This window comes from Mus caroli, unplaced genomic scaffold (genome assembly GCF_978045245.1).
Source record: "Mus caroli unplaced genomic scaffold, Mus_caroli_1 scaffold_2, whole genome shotgun sequence".
Lineage (NCBI taxonomy): Eukaryota > Metazoa > Chordata > Mammalia > Rodentia > Muridae > Mus > Mus caroli.
In genome coordinates this window covers 118,318,782-118,346,420 of record NW_028227257.1, presented here as the reverse complement: position 1 = coordinate 118,346,420, position 27,639 = coordinate 118,318,782, and the positions used below count along the sequence as shown (strand labels likewise).

The 27,639-nt window shown below is 41.5% G+C and overlaps 1 protein-coding gene across 1 annotated transcript in view; it reads right to left on the bottom strand.

Annotated features, from left to right (window-relative positions):
- Nucleotides 1-27,639, bottom strand: part of Dpp4 (dipeptidyl peptidase 4) — an 83,234-nt gene that overhangs the window by 14,577 nt on the left and 41,018 nt on the right. Inside the window, exons 11-23 of the mRNA XM_021152985.3 lie at nt 20,822-20,957; nt 18,610-18,654; nt 16,576-16,683; nt 16,261-16,328; nt 15,263-15,316; nt 14,770-14,891; nt 13,198-13,245; nt 12,855-12,953; nt 10,344-10,413; nt 7,926-8,120; nt 4,374-4,428; nt 3,691-3,790; nt 936-1,000 (exon numbers count right to left, since the gene is read on the bottom strand). Of these exons, the coding sequence (XP_021008644.1) occupies nt 936-1,000; nt 3,691-3,790; nt 4,374-4,428; nt 7,926-8,120; nt 10,344-10,413; nt 12,855-12,953; nt 13,198-13,245; nt 14,770-14,891; nt 15,263-15,316; nt 16,261-16,328; nt 16,576-16,683; nt 18,610-18,654; nt 20,822-20,957 (1,165 nt within the window). The remainder of the gene's footprint in view (nt 1-935; nt 1,001-3,690; nt 3,791-4,373; nt 4,429-7,925; nt 8,121-10,343; nt 10,414-12,854; nt 12,954-13,197; nt 13,246-14,769; nt 14,892-15,262; nt 15,317-16,260; nt 16,329-16,575; nt 16,684-18,609; nt 18,655-20,821; nt 20,958-27,639) is intronic.

The following is a 27,639-nucleotide window of genomic DNA, read 5'->3' as shown; positions in this document are numbered from 1 at the left end:
GACATCTTACAAAAAATGTATATATACTGCTCAGAGGAATATTACTCTTAGGATATTGTATTCAGAGTCACAACAGAGAAAATTCTGTGTTGACATTATTCTTGTTTTTCTCTCTTTTTAATTCATTCTCCTGCAGAGAGTTTTTGGACATCTTTGGAGAATGAAAATGTCAGAGATGATTTTACTTGTTATCGAAAAGCTTTAATTTAGTTTTCAAGGTTTTTTTTTTTTCCCCTCAACTAATAGTGCCAACAGACCCAGGAAAGTCTTGAAAATGTCAACGTGGTACTGGTTCATACAGCTGCATCAGGATGATGCAGAGCGTGTTCTGGCTGGGCTGTGGCCTCCACCCTAGCAGAGGCAAATACAGCTACAGTCAGGTCACCTTTCAAGTGTGTCAGCTTCCCTAGAGAGCCAGCTGCCCACTACTGAAAGCTCTCTGGTAATTCATGGCCAGGGCTCTTCAGGGTATTCCCCAACTGCACCTGCCACCTTGCCTGCTTTATGCAAACCTCGTGTTAAAAATCTACATAGCTGGCTGCGAGGTGGAGAATTAAAGGCATGCATTTACCTTTTAACTATTATAATAACATAAAAACTTTAATATCTTGATAAAGGCTTAAAGAATCCTCTGGGTCCTAAAAGAATATGCTGAATTTGACATGTTTTCTAAACTGAAATTTTTATAATTAAAGTAATTATCTGATGTTGCTTTGTATTTCCAAATGAATGCATATTGTGACCTACATAGCATATGATAAAGACTGTAATTATGCAAAATATAGTAGGGGAAGCTATTGGAGTATCTCTAAACCACCTGTGTTATTTCTTTTTAACAAGAATTTTGTTGGAAATAATTTTTTTTTCTGAAATAGATACAATTGAGAAGTTCCCAGGCCACTTCTATACAAGTATGAGGTTGACACAGCTCTTACCCTGTAATGGTCAAGGTTGTCTTCTGGAATTGGGAGACCCATGTAACGCTCTGTGTACACCGAGTCTGGGATAGGAAAAGAAAGAAGAGGTTCAGCTCCTCCGCTACAAGCATCTCTTACATCTATCACACCACTTTACCTATCTTACTGTGCCTTACTTAACTCATGAAAGTATCTCCTCCAGCTAACAATGCCTGCTAATGCAGCTGGAGATGCAGATGGCCAGAGCACACTCTCAGACTGAAGGCTCCTCCTCTGCAGCATTGACCCCTCTGCACTCAGCCCTCGGGATCAGGGCGCTGGACGGACAAACTAGACAGCCTAAAACACAACCAGCAATTGACCTGCAGAGAGTCGATCAGAGTCATCTTGTGCTTCTGTGGTCTTGTGGTACAGAGACAAAGACGTCCCTCATGCTACGATAATCTATCTCCTTTTGGGAATTATACCTAGCGATGATCAGTTACGAGTGATTTACGTAAACCTTAGGTTTGGGGCAAGTTGAAACCCACTCTGATGAAAAGAAAGAATTAACAGTCCATACTGACACAGCTGCTTCATCGTAATTCAAGTTAAACATTTGTTTTCCCTCACTTTATGGGGAGGTCTCAAGTTTTGTGCTGTAACACTTGAGCGCTGCGAACAGATTACATTAATATCTGTCTGCTGAACTGACATAAGCTCTCTTATATATAAATATGGTGGAATAACAGGTTGCACAATTGGTTTAGTTATTTTGGGTAATTAAACATAACTTTACTCAATTTAAAAAGAAATTAAAATCCTATATTATATATTACCCTAAAATATCACTGGTGGAGTTTTGTTGTTGTTGTTCTGTAACTTATTAGTGTTTGTTCCTTGTACAAAGAATGAGTTTAATAAAGATCCCATTCAAGTACAAGCTGCTATGCCCACTGTCAGCCCCCCCCCCCAATACCGTCATATTACCTGTTTGTCTCCTTGGCTTTCCCAGACAATCCCCTTCTACTCTCATGTCATACGTGAAGCTCTTTATATTTTAATGTCAATTCTAGATTTCACATATGAAGGAAAGTATGTGACATTTGTCTTTCTGAATCTGGTTTCTTTTGCTTTCTATGATGTTTTAAAAGCTGCCTCCTTTGATGGCCAGATTGCAGTAAATGCATATAAAAATCACGAGTTGCCTCTGTACTTGACTGTCTTTGGATTGGACAAGCGTCATCGACATTAATTCTATGAATTCTTTAAAATCTTTTCTTGCTTAAAGACAACACTGCCATGCTTTTCAGTGGCCGAGGCGTTGTTGATTAAAAACACGGCTGAAGAGTGTTTGCTCTCCTAAGTGAGTAGCAGTAATATCTACTATTTTACTTAAAGTCAATATGGATGATTTTTGTATCTACAGAACACTCCTATAAAAAATAGTATGTTAAATGACACTTAAAAGTAAAAGATAATAAGCTTTTCATGTATGGTTTAATTTCAAAAATCAAATATTAACAATATTGCTTATATGTTTAATAGGGGGAAAACAGTCTTTGAGAGCAATATAAAAATGTTTTCAACATCTATTCCACAGTCCTCAGTGTTTGTCTCAGGACATGCCACTTTTAAAATTTATATTAACCATGTTTACATATATATTAAGATCTGAAATTTTTAAAAACATATTTTTAAAAAATGTGCATAGCTGTATGCTGTAGTTGTGAAATTTTAGAGCAATGTCTTGAAACATCACTTACATATTCATTGTTTTTAATTTTGAATAAAAATCTTTAAAATTGCACATATCTTCAAAGCTCTCTTTTTTTACTGTGTATTAGGTCATGTACATTTAATGAACTTTTCCTACCTGTCTCCAGCCTCACAAAGGCTATTTTATTATTTGACTGACCACCAGAGGTCTCCAGAAACAAACCATCCAACAAAACAATTAATTAGAAACAAAAGTATCACACGAAAAACAACTCCATTGTGGGCAAACTAAATTGTATCTGTGCCTGCCAAGTTTTCAACCCAAAGATGGTGGTTTTGAACATTGGCTTCTCTTGACTTGGATAGAGTTTCAAAGATGAGTTTTCACAGGATTGGTGCTGCCATATAGTAGGGCATAAGTAGTAGCAAGTATATTGTTTATCAACAATTTCATTCTTACATTACTACATAAAGAACCTAAGTGAGATCAGAGAAGGTGTGAGAAAAAAATGCATCCCCTTTCCTACCCCTCCATGTTCACCTCTGCCTAGTCTTGCCCTGGGCATTGTTGTCTCAGAAAAATGATGCTGCATGGTCTATCTCACAATGAAGATGATATTCTAGTACTAAAAGACAGTGGGAAAGCAAAATCCCCCTGGAAATTCATCTGTTCCTGTCTTTTCTTCTTCTGACTCCCAACTAATATTTGACCTTCACTCAGAGGGAAAGAGATAGACACTTCCTCTCCTCTATTAACATGTGAAGTCCCAAATCAAACTCTAATAACGATAAGAAAACATTTATTTGAGAAATGTAACACTGACACTGTTTTAAAATTTTAGAAATAGGATTTGTTGTTGAGAAATTAAATGTGTAGGTAACACACCATAGCACCCTGGCTTGTGTAACAGCAGAACAAATGAGAACATCTTATACGGCTCTGTAAACAGTCACAGAAAGAAACCAGCCTATTATTTTCCATAGAAACACAGGCAACTAAAATAGGAATGGCTTTCTCACTAGAACACTAAGGTCGACACTTAATAGTTCATTGCATACAACAGCAGTTACGTACCATAGTACTCCCACCGTGACACAGGTGCCACAGCGATTCCGCACTTGAACACGCCACTTCCCGATCCCAGGACCATTGAGGTTACATACCCTCCATATGACTGGGGAATGGAAACAGTTATTTTTGTGGAGGTAAAGGAATAAGGACATATGGTAAGCGAGTCGCGGTTTCCACATTTCTCACATCTTTATATACTGTGCCTCTTTAGAGATAGAAAGCATGGTATATGAGGCTTAAATTGGCTTTAATTGGCCAGTATCTAAAGTATACACTTTCAGAGGCCTCGTTCCTTTTCATAAATATCAGGGAAGACAAGCATGGGACATTAGTGGACCCCCTAGTGACCATACAAAAATTGAAGAAAATAATAAATAAAAACAATAAGCACAAAACCTTAGCTGATTAATAAGATATCTTTTTTCTTGTCTTCTTTTTCTTTTTGACTTCTCCATCTACCTCCCTTCCTACCTATCCACTCTTGCTCTTTCCTCTCTATCGCATCACAATAAACAGAGCTGCATGCCTAGCTCAGTAGACATTTCGGAAGCCTGCTGCTCAAAGGCCCAAGACTTGACGGACATAATTTTTATCTCCAAAGATTTACATGCAAAAGATAAATTACCCTCTACTCTTACATTCACTAAGGACTGCATACAAATCCATGAGTCAAGAAAGCTACTTACCCAGCCCCAAATTGCAACTCGCTTGCTGTCCACAAATCCCATTTTTACAAATTGCCTAAAACACAAGAAAGAAGTTTGCAAATCAGTTTTCCACTGTGCATTGAAAAGTAAGCTAACCACACCAGTGTGCAAAGCCTGTCCCCTTTTGATCTCCTTCATTCTATTACAAATTAAGAGCAACTGGACCAGTGGTCAAAAACACCTGAGAGCAGTGTGTACCATGCTAACATCAGAACGACATGAAGAAGGGTTGAGTCCATAAAAATTCTTTGTGTGTATGTGTGCCTGTGTGTGTGTGTGTGTGTGTGTGTGTGTGTGCGTGATTCACAGAAAACAAATCCTGGCAGTTTTTTTCACAGCTTTATATAAAATTTTGCAGCCCAGATGCACTTTTCTTTACATAATTGAATTTAAATCTCTCCAGATGTTTTTCAGTTTGAAAGTGGTTACCCCTTGCAATAGAAAAAGACAAGGGCACAGAGAACATCTGAGAAGGTTTAGAATTGTCTCTGGACTCTTACCTGAGAATGTAAACACAAACGTCTAAATCCCATCCTGGGGTGAGTGTTGATTAGCTAGCTCAGCACCGTTAAATGAAAGTACATTTTCTTTGATGGATTAAGAAACATCTTTGCCATCCAACTGTGTCAGGAGTTGAAATGCAGGTAAAGAAATATGAACCTTGTTTTATGCTCCTTTTTTTTTTTTTTTTAATCTTATCCTTAACTCAAAAGCCACTTTTTTCCTTAAGGAAGTCTAGCAAGTAGGATGTGTAATTTTGTGGTGTTACAGGAGGTGTGGAAGTCTTCCCATTGATGGACAGTTGATTCTGTTTTCAATTGGTTATACGTATCCAAGGCTTCAGATACAAGTGGCACCAGAACAAATTAAACGTACTTTTCAACTTTTCTCTATCAGTCTCCTTAAACACCAAGGATCTGAATCATGATTGCACAGGGTGATACACTTTTACAAAGTAAACATGCATGCTATCACAAGGTAGCTCTTGGTCATTTTTCTGTCTGAAAAGTGAAAATAAATTAAAATGTCTCTTTTTGCTGTGCTCTACAAATATTGACCTAAGTCTGTACTTGATTTTAAACTTGATACCTGACGTCTTTCATTCAGTATTATTTGGGAAGTCACCTGTGTTCCTGTATTCAGTTCCTTTTAGTGGCTAGAATCACTATTGTCTTAAGATGGGACTTTATTTTATAAATATTGAACTCAGTGATTTTAGCATTTTTAGAACTCAGATTCATGAGGTTACAGAAACCATAGCTTCCTCTCATAGAGAGAAGACCAGGCTTGCTAGATAAAAGCTTATTTTTATAACAGCAAAACCTCTGATTTGCCCTTTCATTAATCTAAAATTCCTTTTACATTTTAAAGAAAATGGTCAGTAATTAACTGTAGCATAAAGAATTTCATTCACTTAGAGATATGTATCTGACATCTTTTCATTGATTATTTCTCTTTAAAGTTATTTTTCTCAATAGAGTGATTATCCAGGGACCATTTTGTATCTCTAGATCTCTAATTTACAACACGGTCTCAAACCACTGATTTATTAGACTTCTTGAAGCACCTATGGAATTGTTTTCGAACCCAAAGGTTACATAATCAATTCACCAGCTGGACGAAGTTTAACAGAAGAGTTGCAATGGACTTGATTCTAATCCTGGTTCACCCCCCCTACCCCCCCCCCAAAATTGTTTCTTTCCTTGAAATACACAATAAGCACATCTGCCCCACTCCTGGGGCTGCTCTGCAGCTTAAAGCTCTATGCTTTCCATTGTATGATTCTATCTTTTAACCCAAAACACATCGGTTTGTACTTGTGTGGGAAGGGCAGAATGTGATCGTGTTCATACTTAATGATGCCCTCATCATTGTGATTCATGACAGTTGTAGCTCATAACTTTCCAAAAATAGAAAGTTGACCTTATCCAAGCTGTAAGGGCCAGTTCTTGGGCAGCATAGATAGCTATTACTCACTACAAGACTGACTGTACATTCAACTTCTCTACCATGCAGTTCTGACTATAAGGGACTGGCTCAACTATTTAGCCAGATGTTTACCTAGTGTGCTAGCTAAATTTAATTTTCAATTTAATTGTACTGAGAAATGGCTTAAGCATTACTAAAGAACAGCCTTGCATGTATCTATAGGGAAACAGCTAACAGGAGAAGACCCACCCTGAATGTGAACAGTACCTTTCCATCAGTGAGGGGATCAAAGTAATCAAAATAGGGAGTAGAGAAAGCCCACTCTACTATGTCATGAGGCAAATAGGATCACCACATGTTTTGCTGCCATAATTTTCTATCTCACCATGGACCTGGAAGCAACAGAGCCAAGGACTGTGGACTGAAATCTCTGAAACCATGGTACAGAATAAATAATTCCTCCTTTTAAGTGGTTTAACCCTGTGTTTTATAATTCCAATGAAAATCTCACTAACACCGATTGGTACCAAGAGACAGGGTCATTGCTGTGAGTCATTAGATCTCATAATTCAGAAACATTTGGTATTGCTTCAGGAGAGAAATTCAGAAAAATGCTTTGAAGAAGCCAGCTTGAATGTTGTCAGCAGAGGTTAACGACTGATCCTGGTGTAGGTTCAGAAAAACCAGAGTACCTGTAAGGATGTAGCCAGCAGCAAATCCTGCTCATTGGGAATCAGATTGGAGGGGGGGGGGCAGAGGGAATTGACTAACATCTGGACCAAAAGTCATTGTTTTACTGATGTGTAGTAAAGGACCTTTCTACCTTTGTCCCATGCCCCAAGACTTTGTGAGAGGCTGGGTCCCCTGGTAAAAGACTAATTCATTTAAAGGAGGAAATGTCAGGACTGCCTAGCATTCAGAGCCTGGCATGGTAATTGCTGCTTGCTTTCTGCCAACTTTAAAGTAAAAGTTGTCATCAAAGCGCTCAGAAGAAAGGGCTGAAAACACTGTTGTTTGTCCTTATCCAACTGAGCCAAGAATAATGGATTGACATCTCTCAAACCAGGATTCCAAATGACTCCTTCCTCTTGAAAGCTCCTTCTGCCAGACCTCTTGTACCTGCACTCAGAAGTCTCACTGACACAGTCACTCCTCCCTCAACTTATCCCTGTGTGTCATGGAGTGTATCCTCTACTCTTGGATGACGCTGGTGTCTATGCCAACTCCTTTTCTCAAGCCATATAGAAAACACTTAGTAAGTTCCTTTCTAAAGCTTCATATAAATCTATAGTGACTCATATTGCACTAAAAAAATAACAGGGTAAAAGATTATAAATTCACCCTCCAAAACCTTCAAATTCTTCATAGTTTAGAAAGAAAGAGCGAGAGGAAAAAAAAGAAAAAAGAAAGAAAGAAAGAAAGAAAGAAAGAAAGAAAGAAAGAAAGAAAGAAAGAAAGAAAGAAAGAAAGGAAGGAAGGAAGAAAGAAAGGAAGAAAGAGAGAGAGAGAGAGAGAGAGAGAGAAAGAGAGAAAGAGAGAAAGAGAAAGAGAGAAAGAAAGAAGAAAGTCAACAATGTCTGAGTTCAACTCTGAGATGCTTACCTGGCTGCTTCAATTTGATCTTCAACTTCCAGCGTTCCCAATCTTCTGTTGATTGCATGCATGATCTTATCTCCTTGGTAACCACTTCCTCTGCCGTCAAAGCTAGCTACTATGATGTTTTCTGTACTTGCAAGGTAAGTGGCCCAGTTCAGTCTGAAGGAAGCATCTGCTTTTTGACTACAGGGACCTGCATATCTGTGAAAATTTAAATAAAGAATGCTAGCATTTTTCTCCTATCGACCAGGCATTTGCATCTTTCTCAATCATGAGACTGAAAATTATAGTAGACACTGGATTATCAAGAATAGGTTCATTTATAGAAGAATTTTAATTCAGCAGCAAGGCTGCTCTGACAAGGATCATATTCAAAGACCTTCTACATTTGTGTGATCTGGCTGAAATGCAGACATCTTTAATCTCTCTAGCTGAAATACAGGCATACCCTTATTATGCATGTTTAATCCTACAATGAAAATAAGGGTAGTTTGTACAAAGAGGCAGCCATGTTTGAAAGTGATCTCCAATTGAGGCGCAGACAAAGTGATTAATCAGAGAGTGTAAACACCCAACTCACAGGAAAATAGCAGAAGAAAGAGGCAACTTAAGTGAGCAGCAGACAGGGAAGGAGGGTTGGGGAAGGAGAAAGAGGCAGATGGAAATGGGGGGAGGGGGAGGGAAAGGGGAAGGGAGAAGGAGAAGGAGTGGGAGGTTTAACTGGGACAATTTTACAGATACAGGTTGCAGGTGAAGACAGAAGGAGACAGAGAATAAGGAGACAGAAGATTAGAACAAATTGCCAGAGTTAGTTTGAGGCCAAGCAGAGCAATTTAGTGAGGATAAGAGAAGTCAAATTGAATCAGTCAGCTTGGAGAGGAGAATAGTTGAACCAGACAGCCAGAGTTCAGAAAGAAATAGATATAGTAAGCTTATTCAACAAAAAGCCTTTGAGATGACAATTGCATCAGGTAAATAAAAGCATCATTTATATTCTTTAAATTTAGCAACATGACCATTATGGCTGTGTGTTTCCTTTAGATACATACCTAAGATTTGCATTTGGACACTATTGTCAAGTGCATTCTACATTTTAACTTCTATGCACTGGCTGGAGAGATGGCTCAGCAGTTAAGAGAGCCGACTGCTCTTCTGAAGGTTGTGAGTTCAAATCCCAGCAACCACATGATGGCTCACAACTATCCATGATGAGATCTGATGCCCTCTTCTGGAATGTCTGAAGAGAGCTACGGTGTACTTACATATAATAAATAAATAAATCTTTTTTTAAAAAAAAAGGTCTTTGCAATCTTAGAAATAGGAGACATAATTCATCAAATACTGGGGATAGGGGAAATTGTCTTATAAAAATAACCATGATGAGTGGTGTAGTTTTCCATCCCAGTCTATATACTTGTTTCCTAGGTTAGGGTCTCCTTAAGGACTCTAACCAGGGCATCAAACGCTTCTCATTTCCCCAAGGCTCTTACATAGATAGTGTTGCCCACTCGGAGCCTCTATACCATAGTAGAAAGGACCATAGTATAAAAGAATGCTAGTTCTTAAAACCTTAAGGACAAAGAAATATGAACTTGAAATAGGAAATAAGCATATTATTCATCGATGCAAGAATTTTAACATTGTTGTATTTGCAACCTTTACAGCCTAAGATCTACCACACATATAGCCATATGTACAACTTTTATCAAATCCTCTGTATACCAAGAGATAATCCCTATAGCTCATAGCTTCTTATTTCAATGCCCTCTCTGCCCAGACTACATGACTTCTGGGTACATACATCTCTTCTCGAATAATCATTCCCTCCCAATTCATCTCTTTCCTATTCATTGGCTCTTGCAAACCCACAATGATGAGCAAGTTCTGCATGAATGCCTCTACTAACAGGTTCTTGCCTCTTCTTTAGATGGTAGTTAAAAGAACTTTCATTTAAGCAAAATATCACATTGTTTTCATTTAACTAGATTCTTTCATCAAACTAGATGTTGTAGCATTCTAAATTTATACAGGCGAACATATTTATGCATTCATATATGAGTAAACATTTTTTTTGTAACATGAAATTTCTTAGCTCTGTCCATGACAGAAAACTTAGTAGATTAAAGGTGACCCTATCTTGCTTGTCAGGAAGAAAGGATGGAGATAAGAACCAGAAAAGGCCAGTGAGGTTCCCTTAAACTCCAGGGAAGCAAAGCAAAGCATATGATAATTACAGAAAGAAGTGTCTCTCTCATTTATTAAGTTAGGAGAAAACACAGCTGGGATTTGTAGGTACAAGATGGGTGGGAAATAATAATCAATAATGTAGGAAAGAAGAGAAGTATTGGCTCTCTATGTCATTAATCTATAACCCCAGAGAAGTGCAGCAGTTGACTGATAAGTTATTCTCTCTTGAATACTTACACATCTAATAGTAGAGGATATTTCTTGGATTTATCAAAATGAGGAGGCAAGATCATTTGATACCAAAATCCTAAACAAGCAGAAGATTAATTAGTGAGATAAAAATAGTTATTAGTGGGATTCCATTCCTTATTTCTCAGTAGTTTCTCTGAGCTCACCAATTTGGTAAGTTAGGTAGAAAACAAGAAATATCAGCTTAGGATCACATTTTAAAGATATAAAAGCCAGCTGCGTTGTTCATAAGTGCTAGTTACTATGGTGGGAAAACAATTAAACCGTTTCTAATATAGCCGTGAATCCATCGATGGCTTCTAAACTACAAGTGCATTTTAGGATTCCTAATGTTTTGTTTTTATGCTTCTGTTCTTTGGCACCCAGTCTTCTTATCTAGCTTGTTTATGTTCTAAATTTTCCTCCCAAATGTTTTCCTCTTCTCGAATTTCCTTGAAGCTGTTTAGAATTTGCAGTCGGCCATAACTCTCTTTTAAAATCTGGATTTAATAGTGATTTTCTAATTCCTATTGCCACCCCAGACCGCAGAGCAGAGACTTGTTCTCAGTTCAGTTTTTCACAGAATGAAATCGGCTCCTGGGAAATAAACTGCTTTCACATTCTTTGGGCTCTTTCTTGGGTCCATTTAAATTCTTATGCTTGATTTAACATCAGTTTAATAAAAAAAAATTATCTCAAGATAATGAGTCGGTCTCCTTTGATCTCAGAATAAATAAGTCTAATAAATCTAAATGAGAGTTCCACATACTCAGGAAGATGTAAACTATAGGCTCAGAAAACCAAGCCAAACAAACAAACAAACAAACAAACAAAACTCCTGATCTCTGGAGGAGGCTCTCATGTGTACTCTCCCTTTTGCTTCTTGACTTATTTTCATAGTGATTTTGGCTAAAGAGAAAAAGAAAGACTCGGTAGTCAAACATTTATATAGATGGGCTTATCTTCAATTTGTGTTTCCTAATTGTTTTGTGCTTTTTATTCAATGTGTAGGTAAGAAAAATATTTTTTTATTATAATCTTAATCAAATATCAAACTATTAGCCAGACTGATATTTTTAGTGCACCAGTCATGATTCAATATCTTGTCTGGCCAGCACTAGTTGATTAGAAGGGGTTTTATAAATGTGCAGTTTTTCTGTGAGGACAGGGTCTTTCAGGCCCCAAAGTCTCACTTCCTCAAGCCATGTCTCAACCCCCTTTCCTGCAGTGATGTAGTGAGAACGACTAAAGCCTAATGAGTGCTCTCCCTCCCTTATGTTGGTCCCCTCCTACTTTCTATGAAAATTTCTTTTTAACTGTGTGCCCTCCCCAGCCCTAAAACCTAAGGACTCCCACTGTGTGCCCGCTGAAATAGAATGGCGTCTCCATATGCACTGCAGAACTCCGCACCAGACTGTCAAAATGAGCTCTTTACATTCAAGATGTCTCAGGGACAGGGAACAGTGGCACCCCTGCTGGGTCAGAAGGGGTTTGTTAGCAAGGACCCTGGTGACACACACTGCACATTCCCTTTGAGCAGGGTGCTAAGTTATTCTGCCCAAGTGGGCCTGTCCCACCCTTTCCAGTGACGGGAGTTGAATACTTTATTCATTTCCTTTAAAAAAGTATTTTATTTTTGTTAGTTTAGGTTATGTGTGTATGTATTACTCTGTGTGGGTTTATGCAAGTAAGAGCAGATGCCCTGGGAATCCGGAAGAGGGTGCTGGAATTCTTGAAGCTGAAGTTACACAGCTTGTGAACCACCCACCGGGCATGGGCACTGGAAAAGGAATGTGGCCCCTGCAGGAGTTGTAACAGCTCCCAATGGCTGAGCCATCTCTTCAGCTCCATATTTCCCATGGTGCTAAATTAAAAACCAAAACTCATCAACCATGAGGTGTATCTTCCTTTCCCATAAGTCGTTATTCCTGAGTGGAAAAAGAAACTGAAGAGAAAGAAGCATTTCTAACTCAGACAAACCCATTGTCCTTAGTGGTGCCTGAGAGCGATTCATGCTTACCACATGCCCCACCTGAGCTCACTAGGAAATAGCAACCCTCTCCCCTCCGCCCTCCGCCCCCAAAAGCCTGAAGTTTAAACATTTTAGAAACAACCTCAAATTTTTAACATAATCATCTTAGGTGTTTTTCTAACTTTATAGTTCAAAGATAAAATATATCCAGTGTGATTTAGCGTAGCCATTAGGTTTTTACCATTAATGCTCATTGGTAGAGCAGAGTTGCTAGCTTGATGGACGGACCTATCTATAGTACATTTCCCCCAAACACTCTTTAAGATACACACACACACAACCACACACACACACACACACACACACACACACACACACACACACAGCCAAGTAAATATAGTAGTTAGAGTGTTTTGTGGAAAAAATAACCTTTTAAATTAGATTCATACAACACAAAGCATGTATTCTCAGACCAAACTGTCACATTATTTGTATTTTATTCTTGTTTCCACCAAAAACACTATTCCAAAAGACTACATGTAACTTACTTGTTTCATTCAAAACAATGAAGTCCAATTTTTTTGAAGGCATCTGGACATCCTGCAGCATTCTATCCAAAGCAGAATTGTCTTCCAGGACTCGTAGCTCTAAACAGATAGAGGAAACAGCCATAACTTGTAACAGTACAAAGAGGCTAGGTCACATGCGACAATAGTGAGCAGGCGTGCACTGCGGCCCCTGGGCCGTGCACACTTCCAGTAGGAGGAAGGCTTATGTCTAACTCCCGGGTAAGACTCTAAATGCCAAGGGAAAATCCCATGCTGGCCCTATCCACGTGCGTGCTTTCCTACAAGCCGGTGGTGGGGGAGAGGGGGAAGTATGACAAAATACCTTTATGATCCGTGCTACGATGTAGAGTGTAGAGGGGCAGACCGGGGCCTGTGAACAGAACCAGTGGAAGATAGATTTTAGATGAGAATAGCATGCCTGTGTGAGCTTTCAAACACACCAGCCCTTACTGTCTGACATAACACAAAGCAGCTACTGCAGGAGGTAAGAAGCTTAGCTCTCTTCTGCTCATCCCCACCTTTTTTTTTTCCCTTACAAATAACTGCAATTAAGTGTAGGATGCGTTCCTACAAAGGCATGGGGCTCAGATAAACGGGACAGGAAACGGATCTCTGCTATGCTGGACATTCAGAGCAGGCTGCCATCTCTGTGCCCAATTTCCTCCTCAGCGAGCCGAAATTACAGTTTAACCTTCCCCATTCTCTGTGACCACATGTTGACTGTTCTACCTCTGAAAGCCCTGTGCTCCTTGGAGGGTGAGTGGGCAGAGCTCTGGAACAGCTTCACCTGGAGGAGGCAAGTCTGCTCACCGGCCCCCACTTAGGAGAGTCTGGGAGCCAGGAGACACATCTGCAGTGCCTAACTTGGATAAGCAGTTTCTTTCTGGCATGGAAATGTGTTTTTCTCACCAGCCCATATCTTCACTATTTATCCCAACTGTGGTAGCTGTGGAGTGGAAGGTAATGTATAGCAAAGCTATCTTGTGATCTATTTAATTTTGATGCATTTAAATGATATAGTTAATTTCTATATTTGCTTGAAAAAAGCACAGTGAAGGCACTGCTAGACCTGGGTTTGAATCCTGACTGACTTGCTGGGAAGGTTAGGTCAGTGTGTCTACGTGCCAACATCTTTTCATAGAAAGTGAGGATAATATGTACTTTGGAGAGTTTTACTAAGGTTTAAATAAGATCACAAATATTAAGCTTTTAGCAGAGTTCCTAGTATAAGGCACATACCCAAGAAATGATGGCAACATTTAGCCATATTAAAGAAAACTAAAAAACTGCATCAGAGGGAACAAAATACACCCGGGAGATGACGGGATAAGTAGTTTGAAGGCCCCTTTGCCATTGGCCATGCTTTTTTTTTTTTTTTTCTTAATAGAATGTCTCAATTCTTTTTCTCAGTTTAAGAAGCAGCCTGGTACAGCATTAGAAAAGAAGACTCAGAGAAGCCCTTTAGATCTTACTGTATGACTTGAATATGCCACTGTGCCTTCCCTTGCCCAGGCTTCTAGACTTAGAATGAAAATTAACAGTAGCAATATTAACAGAGCACACAGTAGTGAAGATTCTGGGTGATGGGCACCACTCACAGTGTCTTATTAACTTGAGGGCAAAGGCATAAAATCATTATTTAAAACCTAGAACATGTGGGTGCCTAAGAATGAACTCTGGGGCAAGAAAGAAATGTGTCCGCATCACACAGCACATACACACAGAGTGTAGAAAAGGGCTCAGGTATCTTTGAGGGCTCCTATGTTGCTAAAGGAAGAAGGACCGAGCAGAGAAGCAAAGTAGGCTCCTAGAGGAAGCCCTCAGGGTCTCCTGTCCCTCAGCACTGTAGGGACAGGTCAGGTATTAGCTCTTTCTCACATCAATGCAAACTTACCCCAACATCCCAGCTGATAGTACTTTGCCTCTTTACTAAATGATACCACATAATACTGACATCTTTCTGGATTCAGGTCACAACTGAGGCACTTCACATTTGTGTGGTCAGTAAGCTGAATTCTGTAAAGCCAACAGTGGGGATTAATTACTTCATCAATAGGTATGCGATAGGAAGAAACTGACTAATGTCATGTTCCAGTCTCAGAGGACTCAGACCAACATAGGAACCCTCCAGGGACTTTCTCTTCACCATAAATGTATGTATTAATTTATGATAACCTTAGTCTCCCATAATTAGGGTATGCCAGGAAACACCTCATAAAGTCATTGTTTTGGTGACATATGAATGATAAATGAAATAATCTACGTACTTATAACAATTCCAGTGTAACATTAATTAGGACAAGACAAACATGCAGACAGACAGACAGGGACAAGGAATAATCTGTCACTGAAAACCCCTGATGTCAACATCCCAGCAGCACTCTTACTTATAGAGATTTCTTCCTCCTGGCATTTCTTTATATTGGTTACTAATGTAGTATCTGAGAAGAAAACAAAGACAATATATATTAAATATGTTTTACAAAAATGTTAACTATATCCCCTGATCTCCAAGCCCAGGCACACATAGCTGTACTGCATAAGTGTGTGCCCTCTGTCCACACTTGCTGCTTTGCCCTTTCATCCCACCCAGAAGCTCTCTCCCTCCACCATCTCTACCCAGGACTCTTTCTTTAAACAGTCTGAAATGGATGAATCCCGGGAGTTTTCCCTGAATTGGAATGGTAAGTAAAACATGCAAAACAGAGCTTTTACAAGAAAGACACGCCTGGACAGCTAGCTTGAAATTGAGAACCCCCGCCCCCACCCCAATCCTGATTTCTGTCTTTTCTGTGTTATTACATAAGCTGCATAGCTGTAGGGGTTGTATATTCCAGAACGTGGCAGAGCTCCTTCTGTAAAGTCTTCAGAAATTACTCTGGGCAATGGCAAAATTCCTCTGTGATGAGGCCAATGCAGGAAGAGCCCAAGATCCTAATGGAAAGTTAAATGCCTTTTGCTGACAGCTCATGTATGCTGTTAGTAGGCGCTTAAATCAGACCTTGCCATATTCCAAAGAGCAAGGCCGAGCCACCAGCAGACAAAATTGCCTTTCTCAGTCTTTCCTGGAGCCCATGTCAGTCTGAAGTTAACAGAAGGCAGAGTGCCCCTGCAGCTAGCGGCCCAGATCATTCATGAGAGATTGCAGCCCCTCCAGTGCAAAGCAGGTAAAACCAAGAGGTAGAACCACTCAGTGGCATGGTGTCAAATCTGCTGAGCGTATGTGAAAATCATTAAGGCTTCCGTATGTTAAAAAGAAAAGAAGGATTGAACATATTCCAAATCAGCGACTCTTTGTGGGAGATTTTCCTGCGCTTCTGTGAGAGGGTTGTTAGTATAACACACGGGTTTACAGCCTACTTACTGGCTATTAGAGTATACTCACAGATAATCGCTGGTCAGAGCTTCGATACTAATGACTTCCCAGGCTCCCTTTGTAATAAATGTACAGTCCTGGTTGGGGTTTTAAAATATGAGATATATTAGATTTCCCTAACAAAGTTAAGCAGAAGATTAAATCATTTATATCAGGAAGTCAAATAAATTTGAAGGTGCTTTTGGAGGCATCAATGCTGCATCCCATAGACCACTGAAGAATCTGAATTAGTCTATTTATGCACACTGCTCAATGTCATGAAATGATTTCTATTTCAGTTAGGGAAGGAGGTCAGCTTGAAGTCTGCTGCACAAGCACACTCACTTTCTTATCTTTCGGGAAGTGGCAGATATGTTTGTAGCCATCTTTGTCGCTGATGATCTTATAGAAGCTGCTTCCATCAGAGGTGAAGTGGGGTTCTGCAGGCCTAAACTAGACAATGACAGAGCAAAGAAATGTCACCATGCCAGTCTCACCTCAGGATTAACCCCAGTTTCTGGAAGTCCTCTCTAATCCCTGAATCCTTTGCATGTCATGTGAAACAAAGGACCTCAAAACGAACATTGTCCTAAGTAGAAGATGAGGAGCTGAGAACAAACTCACGGGCTACTCTGCTGAGGTCAGATGGGAGGACACACACAAAGGTGCCAACGGCAGATATTGAACACACAGAAATGTTTCCATTGTTCTGGATCGTATCTTGCAAGGATAATGGAGACTCCCAACCATATGGGCATGCAACCTAAACACTCTCTCTGTTGGAAGGAACTTCCTTGATATTGCAAGTGCACTTTCTAGAAGGCATCTAATTATCTAACTGTTTCAGGTTGGAAGTGGAAATTTTCGTTCCCGTGTTTTTTTTTTTTTTTTTTTTTTTCACAATTCGTTTTGAAAGTCAGGCTTAGTCTTTAACCACTCCTGGACTAGATGCCACCAGGAATCTCTGCCATAGATTTCCCATGGAAGCACTTACACAGTTAGTTTTCTTCTAAGCCTTTTCATTTTGCTAAAGACGATCAACACCTTACAAAAATGATTACATGGGAATGGAGAACAAAAAAAAATTTTTTTTAAAAGTTCAATAGAAGATAGCTCTCAGAAAATTGTGTTTAAATAGAAGAGGGGACTCTTCCCAGCCTGGAAGGACCACGTTGCATTTTAATTTCTATTTCCTGGTTACATTGCTAGCAGGTAGAGGATGGTCTTTTAAAATTGTTGGTTCGCTTCACCCTGAGTGTTTCCTCTCTCATCCTTTCCCGTCTGGGGGAGAGAAGTGAAATGCTTGCCTCTTCTATTTAGTGATTCAAAGTGAATTCATTTATGAAGCAAGCTGAGGCGTGCAGTACACTTTGTGTTCTCATTACAGAGTGCTTAAGCACATTCGCCTCTCTAGACCCATGTTCACAGCCTTATCTTTTTAATACATTTCCCTGTTTCCCCTGGATGGAGTTGTGCCTAGTAGAAATGTGTGAAAACTGGCATCTGTCTGGTTAAATACAGAGAGGAAAAAACATATTTTTTTTCAGAGAGTCGTGAGGAAGTGTAGCGTGTCTCTTGCCATGGAGGAAACCACTTTTCTTGTTGGCAAACCTCTCTCCTCTGCCCAATCAGTGCCTGGAAAAAAAGGACATGGGAATGTTGTGGTAGCTCCCAGCCCAGCAGAGAGGGGTCTTCGTCTTCCTGGACTGAAGCCTCACCTCTCTCACCCGGGAGATGGGAAGTGGTTACCCTTTTTAAAAAGCTACGTGCCGCCGTTCAGTTTTCATCTTCCCCATAAGGTGTCATGGTGGCTAGAGTCCCTCCCCCTGACCCCATGCTTTCTTCCACAGTCTCAGACTTGAGTTTGGGGCGCTGTGCATATACATGTGTCAGGTGGTGGTGAGCAGAGCAGTGGGTCTCTGAGGGTCACCTTTCTTTCCCAGATAAAGAGCATCTTCAGAGTGCCTACCAACGTGCGCTTTCCTCTAGAGAGGTGTGCAATGGACATTATTGGATTGGTACTGTTCCTGATGGCTGCCATCCAGGCTGGACTGAAACCCTTTTTCTGCTTCCAAAGGGGAGAACTCAAACAACAGGTCAAACAAGTATGTTCTGCATCTTGGCAGCCTTTCAGCTCACTGGAAGCTCCAGTTGCCTGGAGAACACGCTTTGCTTGTCAGTTCTGCTCATGACTTTGGTGTCGGACTTGTCTCTTCGCCTTCTTGGGTATACAGTAGGAAGCACAGCTAACACTGAGACACGGCCTGACTCACGTTTCCATCAGTGACAGCACAGTGCCTTAGTATAGGACAGCCACACATTAACCAGCTCTGAGTAGCAGGCATGATGTCTATGAAATCTGTAACTCAGGACACTTACTCTTCCGACCCAGCCCGTGGTACTCATTTCAACGTGCTGCTGCTCCTGGGGAGAAAAGACAGGGCAGTGTTTTAAAGAGAAGATGGTGGAGTCCTTTTATGCTTTCTCTTTCTTTTAAAGATGAAAAGTATCTCAAACTGACAATATGACCAAAGCCTTTAACTGATCCTGTGTCAGCTTCTTAAGCACTAGGGTGATGTGGGTCCACCCCCACACTCAGGTTTACGTAGTGTTGGGAACTGATCCAAGGCCTTCAGGCATGCCAAGCCCATAATCCACCAACTGAGCTATTTCCGTAGCCCCGTACAAGATGCCACACATGAACTTACACGTATGACAAAAGAAAACAATCTCTCATCCTTTACGTCGGTGTATGTTAGTATTTCTCACATGATTGCACTTGATCACTTATCTATGTCCCTTGGTGCTGGCCTGAAGCTCCAACTGGCCTTTTAAATCTGATATGCACAGAACTCAGTGCTGTTCTTCAGTTTCCTGTAGCCCAGCCACCTGTTCTCAGACCTTTTCTTAGCCACGCAGTCTAGCAGTCTAGATTCCTTCTCTTCTCACTCCCTTCTTATGGAAATCTCCCTTAGCCCCTTGCTTCAGTCCTCTGTCCTTTCCTACAGACACTCCCATCATTCACCTCTTCAGGATGCTGCCATGGTCTCTTAATTGGATGTTATCATTTACTCCTCTGGTCCACTATCCTCCCTGCTCAGCCCCTAGTTGATCACATTTGCAACAGACAACTGATTCCCGTTAAACTCATCACTTTAGAATCCCGACGTGGCTTTCCATCCATTACAAGATGAATTCAAACACCTCTGCATGGCCCCTGAGCCCAAATCTTAATCACTGGCCTCATTCCCCATCCAATACCTCACTCACTTCCAGCTTAGGTGGTAAGCACATTCGGTCCCTCTGTGCTCTAAGCTGTTCACTATGGATGTCCTCGCACAATCCCTCGGCTTACAGGGAACTTTCTTATCTGCTCACATAGGATGTCTTATCCTGGCTGGCTCTCTGTCTTCCTGCAAGCCACTTCCTGGTCTTGTTCATCTGGCTCCAACAGAGTATCTGTTATTACCCTCTGTATCTATCTTAAGTCCTCTTATGGCAAAATATCCTGATATTATGATGAGTCAAGCAGCAGAAAGCAAAGTGCTTTAGAGTTCAGGTGTGTCCTGTGACAGAGGCACTTTTGAACCTCACTGAGCCTCGGGTTTCACTATCCCTGTCATGTTGTAAATGTTCAAGGCATAGAAGTGTTACAGAATATCTTTACAACTGTACTCCCTACCAGAACAAAAACAGTTTTTTGGGAGATGCAGGCTGTTTACTTAATTAAAAAAACAAAAACAAAAACAAAAAAACAATTCCATAGCTTAGCAACGAGGTGGGGACATTTTAAATAATGTGATATTTTCTTGCATAAACAAGTGGATGTGTCGAGATATGGAGCATCACTCAAATTCTCTGCCCTCTGCCCATGTAGGATGCTGGCAGGTAGGTGTGTGTAATACAGGCTTCATGACCAGAGAGAAGAAGGAGGCACAGAGTGGTCATGACATGCATCTGTTCGACTTCGACTCCAGTCTCTCCTGTGGCTGCTGGCTCTCAAGGCAGTTTTGCTGAAATCCTCAGCCTCAGAGAACATCATGGTATCGTGTCTGGGAACCTCAGCACCTCACAATTTGATCAACACTCGATTCCCCTCAGCATTGCCGCCTTCTCAGGCTGATGGTTTTGCATTTACATTCTACGTTGGGTTTCTGCTTAGAAACTGTTACAGTCTAGTAATAGATTTGTACCTTCCTGGTATTTGTTACCCACATGCTTAGCTAGCTATTTTCCATCCTTTTTATTTTACCTGTTAAAATAACCTTCGTTTTGCATATAACCTCATCCTGGTTTTGAACTCGGACACCAACTTCCTTCCTCAGGGTTTCTAGCCACTCCTTCCCCCACCCTCCCAAATGATCACATCCATACCTACCACACCATGACTAGTGTGCAAAGGAGAAATGGAAGATCTCTTGGATATCAAGTATCTGACACCAAGACTGACCTCCTGCTTCAGAGCTGGATATGGACTCGGGGACAAGAGAAACTAAAACATTTACTGATCCCAACCTCCACTCACTCGGATGACAAAGACCCCTCATGTCACATGCTGTTGGAACAGCAGAGCATCCCAGGGAAATCTTACGGATGGACAGTTCCACATTAGGTAGGTCTTATCATAGTCACAGATAGCCATCACGGAATAGTTCTGAATCCTCCTGAGCCACTGCAGTGAAATTCTTTCTTCTGTAGCCCACACCACATCACATAAATAGTGATCCCTGGAGATAAGAAGAGGGGAAGGGTTTTAGAAATAGTGTGGTCAGGGAGATGGCACAGTAGAAAACGTGCTCGCCTTGCAAGTATAAAGATTAAAATTCTGACCCCCGGCCCCCACAGTCCAAGTAAAAACCAGGCAGCTATGGCGGCCACCTGTAATCCCAGCACTTAGGTGAGAGGCAGAGACAGGGGAACCCTAGGTCAACCTTGTAGTTAAACTAGCCTGAATTGGCAAGGTCGGGGGTAGGTCAGAAACCCTGCTCAATAAATAAGAATAAAGAATAATCCATAAAGATACCCCATGCTAACTTCAGTTATCTATAAGCATGAACACACATTTCCCTGCACACATGCTAGTACACACACACACACACACACACACACACACACACACACACACAAGAAATATGAGGTTTTTCAGACTTTGTTGCAAATGAACATTTTACTTGATAAAAAAGAATCTAGTCTGCTGTGATTTGAATATATACGGCCTCCCATAGACTCTTGTGTTTGAATTGCTTGGCCCAGAGGGAGTGGCCCTCTTAGCTGTGTTGGTGGAAGTGTGTCACTGTGTGGGTAGGCTTTGAGGTCTCCTATGCTCAGGCTATGCCCAGAGTGGTACCCAGACTCCTCCTGTTGCCTTCTGGTCAAGATGTAGAACTCTCAGTTCCCTGTGTGTGCTGCCATGCTTGCCAACATGGTGATAATGGACTAAACCTCGGTCTGAACTGTAAGCCAGGCCCAATTTAATGTTTTTCTTTATAAGAGTTGCTGTGGTCAGGGTGTCTCTCTCAGTCATGGCATCTCTTCACAACAATAAAACCCTAAGATAGACTAATGGGAAGTAGAATTTTACATTATTAGGAGAACCATTTAATCACAGAACACTTTCTCTCCTCTTTAGCCTAAAATACAACTCAATTTCTGAAAGTTAAAGTATATCTAACACAAAAAGCAGCAGACACATCCTAAAGTGGCTTAACTCGCCTTATTGAAGCCATATTTTTAGGACAGTGAAGTCCCTATCTTGACCCCTGGTACCAGGGAGTCAAGGGTGAAACTTTCCCAACTCCACTCTGCTGCCTGAGAGTAATTCTGTGAGGTCAGGGACACGTGGAAGGATGCTATAGTTTTCTAGTAAATTGACATACTCCCTGCCCCTGGTCAGTGTGCTTCCTGCAAAGCTACTGCTGCTAAACTAGTGTCCCTATCATCCAGGAGCTAATCAGAGTGCAGTGTCTGAGAGTGTTTCTCCACCTCCTGGGAAGGAGCCAGGGCCCCTAACCTAGCCCATCTCTTCTGCCCTCACCCAAAACAGGGGAGTCAAGTTAGCAGCAGGAGAGGTTCCCAGGGTAACCTCTTACCCAGGATGAATAATATATCTTTACAAATAACTGGGAAGAATAAAAAATAAGACACAGAAAAATAAAGTTTTTTTCAAAAATTAATATTCTACACCAAAGATTAAGAAACATTTAGTTGAGGAACCAGATAGTAATTTTTTTTTAGTTTTTGTGCTCTACCTGTTGTCTGTCACATTGCCCCCATAGGGAAGCAGCTAGAGACAATGCTGACATTAATAAGAGCAGCTGTGTTTCAATATAAAGATTCAATTGGAATGTCATGGATTTCTTTCTTTTTCTTTTTTTTTTAATGGCACTTGTCCCTTTCCTAATGTTAAACCATGTATAGCTGTGAATGATATGAAGACGAATGCAAGCCAGGATGGATTTGAATAGTGGATGCTTTTCTGTTAGCCCTGGTTCTACTCCACTCATTCTTGCCCATTTTGATCCAGTAAACAAACACCATCACCACAACAAACTCTTTGGAGACCAAAGCAGGCAGATTGTTGGAAGTTCAAAGCCAGTCGAGGCCATAAAAAAAGACCATGTCTCCAAAACTCAAAAGGAAACCCTATGGAGAATCCGATGAGATTTGTGAATACATTTGTTAGAGAAAAAAAGATTTTTTACTTAGAGACCCATGTCGGGACACAGAAACATCTTCCTCATTTTAAAAGTGTTCTGGTTGCAGAGAGGCAGATGAGAGCAAGAGAACTTTTCCATGCCCCATGTCACCTATGGTAGGTAGCTTTATCTACGAAATCTGTGTTCTATCTTATAGTGTGGCTGTCCGTGCTATAAAGCCACTTCTGCCATTTGAAAACAGTGAGTAATGGAATATTTCCTGGGCGAGCAGCCAGGAAACTCACGAGCATTGATCACCTTATATGACCTGGCCACCTTCCCTGTCCATTTCTAGATAAAGGTTAATGAACCTGGGTCTGATACCTTAGTCACTGTCAGTGGCTCAGGATGTACTCCAGACTCCGAGAGGGCTCAATGGAGGCCTTTCACTAAGGCTGCAGACAGTAGGTTTTAAAACATTTTTATAAACACACTTTCCTCTAATCACAGCCCTGAGAGAACATTATGCCAAGATGACACTTCAGAGTCATGAAAAAGACACAAAGGGACAGATGGCTTATCTCAACTCTTGACTCAAAGGTTTAAGTCCCCACTGTAAATCAAAAGAACATGCCACCACAGGGATTTACAACTACCTTTTGTAGGATAACACGCTCACTACTCTCTTGTAGTGAGCAGGAAATACTAAGGCATTCCCCCACCTGCAACCAAGCCTCCTTCTGAGCCTGGGTCTCTTGTCTTAGGTTGGGCAGAGGAACCCAACAAAGACTTCCAAGTTTTGGAAATGCATCAGTCACCAGGAGAATCTGGTTGGTTTTCATGACAAAGCAGTGAATTTCTGGACTTATAACAGTTTTTACTCAATGTGAACATGACTGTGCAAGAAACTGGCTACTTCCCATAAGACTCATAATCACTCTGTGAGGCAGGTACCAGTGTGGTTTCTGTCTAGCAGATGAGGAGACACAAGTATAGAGATGTTAAGTGACTTTCCCAGGAACAACCAATCAGAAACCTCTGGAGCCAGGTCTCAAATCAAGCAGATGGCTTCAGATTCTCCTGTCTGTATTTGTGTCTCGTGCAAATAGTTTCCTATCTCACTGGGAAGTCCTGCTAGTTCATTCCACTCTTACGGTTCCTAGAGTGTACAACTCCTGTCTCAATGAAATCCATGTATTCCTTGAGAGTTATGTATAGGCTAAATTTTATGAACAAAGTCAGCTGGTTGCACTCCTAGGACATCCTGCTGTGGCAAATCTTGCAAAGTGACTTCTTGTCCTGGCAAAGAGGAAACATTTCATACAAGGCTTTTTTGGTGACATTGCTGTCTCTAATTTGTGGAAATGTTTCAACTGTACATTAATGGTGTTTATGCTTTGCTAACTAGAAGGAATAATGGAGGGGAAAATGCTACCCAGAGCCACTGCAGCCTGGGACTAATTAATTCAGTGAGTCACCAGAGGAAGCAGGCGTACTTCCAGTGCCGGCCGTGGGCTCCATGCCACCCATTGCTCTGATAGGGATGCCAACCCTCCTGGGTCCACTGACAGATTGCTGAGAAGAGGGATGGGTGGGGAGGGATGCAGGAGGGTTGAGGGAAATAGCATTCTATAGCACACAAGCTTAATCTGTCTGTTTTCTTATGGGTATCACCTGCATGTTGGCTGGGCAGATGGAACTCCAGTCCAGTTTACCTCTTGCCCAGCAATCTCAGGCTTTGGTGAGCCTAGTGTATAGACCAAGGGTCATCTGGTATTCAAACAGATAAAGGGAGTCTTTATCTACTGTGTCCCTTAAGGTACGGGAAAAGAAGGACAGAGTAAATCATTAGCTGAGGGTGATGGGCCTTCAGGCTGTTCACTGGATATTGGTTGGTTGGGGGTCACCTCCCTAGACACCCTCTCTCCAGCCCTGTAGTTTTAGCCTGGAGAATTTGCAGATAGCTAGTCAGAGAGAGAGAAAAGAGGACTTGGTACACAGGATGATTTTGAAAGATATCTTTGGAGCTGGCTTTGGGGATTCATTCCTGTGCCATACACATTGAGGAACACATGGAAAGCCCAACTTTCTTATCCACACATCCATTTATCTACCAACCCATCCATTTGGTCAACTGGCTTCTTATCTATTCAATTATTCTACTGTATCAGACACTGTGTCTCAGTCACCCTTCTGGGCAGCAGTTACTATTATAAAATTGACCCCTCTCTAACAGATCTTGTCTTACTTCAGTTGGCCCTGGAAACACAACTCTAAAGAAAAGTTAGAAATCTCACAACATCTGTGTTGTGTACTCTTTCCTCTCAAGCATTTTGAGCTCTCGGATTCCCATTTGGAGTCAGTGCATACCAGCAGCTCAAATAGCCCAATCAGCCTCAAGCCTCAATCTTCGAGGGTAGCAGAGAGGCTCATGCTGTTCATATTCTAATTCCTATGAGTGGCACAGAGCAGACTCAGCCACTAAAAGGACTTCACTTGCTGGAAGCCTTAGAAAGAGTGACAAACAAAATGGGTGAGGAGACCTGGACAGAGCCAGGAAGAGTGGTGCTGACCTTGCTTGGTAGTCGACTCAAGGATCTAGTGAGCCACTAGGGGACCCACAAGGCAGTGAGACAGTAAGTATGCCTTGTCAAGACTGCATTGGTCCTGGGGGTGGGGTCTTTTACTAAAAGCATGAAAGTGTTGTCTCATCAATCGAATGAATACTTTCCCCAGGTGGACCTAGGGTCTCATTGTAGAAAAGCTACAATCTCACCAATACTAACAGAGATCACAGCTGTATCTTAGATTCTCCCCGGAATGCTTCCCTGTGACATTTCCTAAGACAGACATCTCGTTGGTAATATGTTCAACATCCAGTAGCACCAGCCAATAAGGCAGCCCTCACCAAACCTTTAGCTTAAGGAAGTATGAAAGAGCAAAGAAGTAAGGTGACTAATTCGTGAAGTCCTTAAGACTTGGCTAACTCTTCTGAGCTCAGCACTTTCCCACCGTGCTTTGAATGGTGCTTTCTTGGCAGGGAAGACACATTTTCATCATCTGTGAGGTGACCATGGAGACAATACCCTAGGGTGTTGTGTGGAATGAGTGAGAAACCAAGGGCAGATCACTAACTATCCCAGGCCACAGGAAAAGTGTTCAACAGTAAATGTAACTAGTCAATCATTGTGTTCTAGTGCCAAGGGTCACACAGTACCTGTAGCTCCTCCCAACACTTCCAACCTCACCCCCTGTCCTACGCTTATGTAGCTGGGGTGGGGGGAGGGGACTTGAGGGGTGAAGAACTGAGCTTCCCTTTCTCCAGCTTCTAGGCAGAGCCATCTCTTGGTTCTCAGCTCTTGTCCTATTGGCCCACAACTCCTCTCTTGGCCCACTTCTCCTCTTTCCTCCTCTCTTTCTTCTCTTCCTCACTCGCTCTCTCCTTTTTTTTTCCTCCCCTTTCATGGCCATTTCAGTCTGCTGTCCATGTTCAGACTGTTTCTCTCTTTTCTGGGCCCCTCCTGATGCCTCAGGGCTGTTTCACCTTCCTCAAGTCAATATAATCCTTCTCCTCATCCATGGCCTTAGTTTCACTCAGTAAGCAAAGGTGTCTGACCTCCTTATTCCTAATTCCCATGTTAACTTGCTGTGTGATTTAAGCAAATTGCTTTTGCTCTGTGATTCCCCAGCTCATGAGCAGTGGAGTTCTGACAGTTCTGGGGACCTCCCTAGGTCCCTTCTACTTTTTTTTCAGGAACCTCAGAGAAGGAGTGGGGACAAGATTGAAGCTTGCCCCACACTCACAGCCATCTTCCATCTCTTTTTCCAGAAGAGTGCCACAGGATTATTGCAACGAAATAAAGACTTTCAGGATGTTTCAAAAAGTTTGGTAACCACTTTTGAAGTCTACATTAGTTCTAGTTGGGATTGTTTTCTGGGCTGCACTTCTCCAGACAAGTGTTGGCTACAGGTTGAGAGGTCCTAGAGCATATATCCAGGCTTTCCCTGGGCAGCCTTTCCCATGTCCCTTGGGTTCCACCTCAGTGCTTCCCCTCCAGTTCCCTGCGCCAGGCAACCCATTAGTACACATTCTGTAGGAAGCTTTCTTTGATCCCCCTGGCCATAGAAAACCCATCACCCCTGCCAACTTGGAATGTGACCAACCTGATGCAGTCACTTCATTCTCCTAGCTGTTTATATGAAAGTTTGGTATCTCTTCCCTGATGAGAAGTGCTAGAGAGGGCCCAGTGTCACCCCCGTTTTGCACACCTTGAATTTTGTGGTTTTTAAATCACTGTTGACTTAAGAGGTTCCAGGGATGAAACGACAGGCTTTAGAACCGTTGGGTATAGTTTTATATCTTGGGGGGAAAAGAATCTCATGGAATTTCTTACTGATAAGATTTCTTTCCTGAATAAACGTATTAGTACAATAATTTCTAACCAAGCTAGTAGATTATCAGTGTAGTGCACAAAGATGGTGTCGACTGAGAAGAACAGTATGCTTTACTGTTGCTCTCATGCCATCTCTGGCTCCCTGAGGGCACCAGCTGTAGTCTCAGAGAAAGATTCTCATAATCCCCCTTCCTATCCAAAGAGCCTAACTGAGCAGGCCCTCCCAAGGTTAAGGTCTTTTCCTTAAACTTTGGACCTCATTCTCTTATCTGTGCAGAAGACAGGTCATAATAGCCGTTGGGAAAAGAGCTGCTTAAGATAACTTACACAGTGAGAGAGATCATGTGTTAAAGCCTGTTTTTGGCACTCAGTAGATGCTC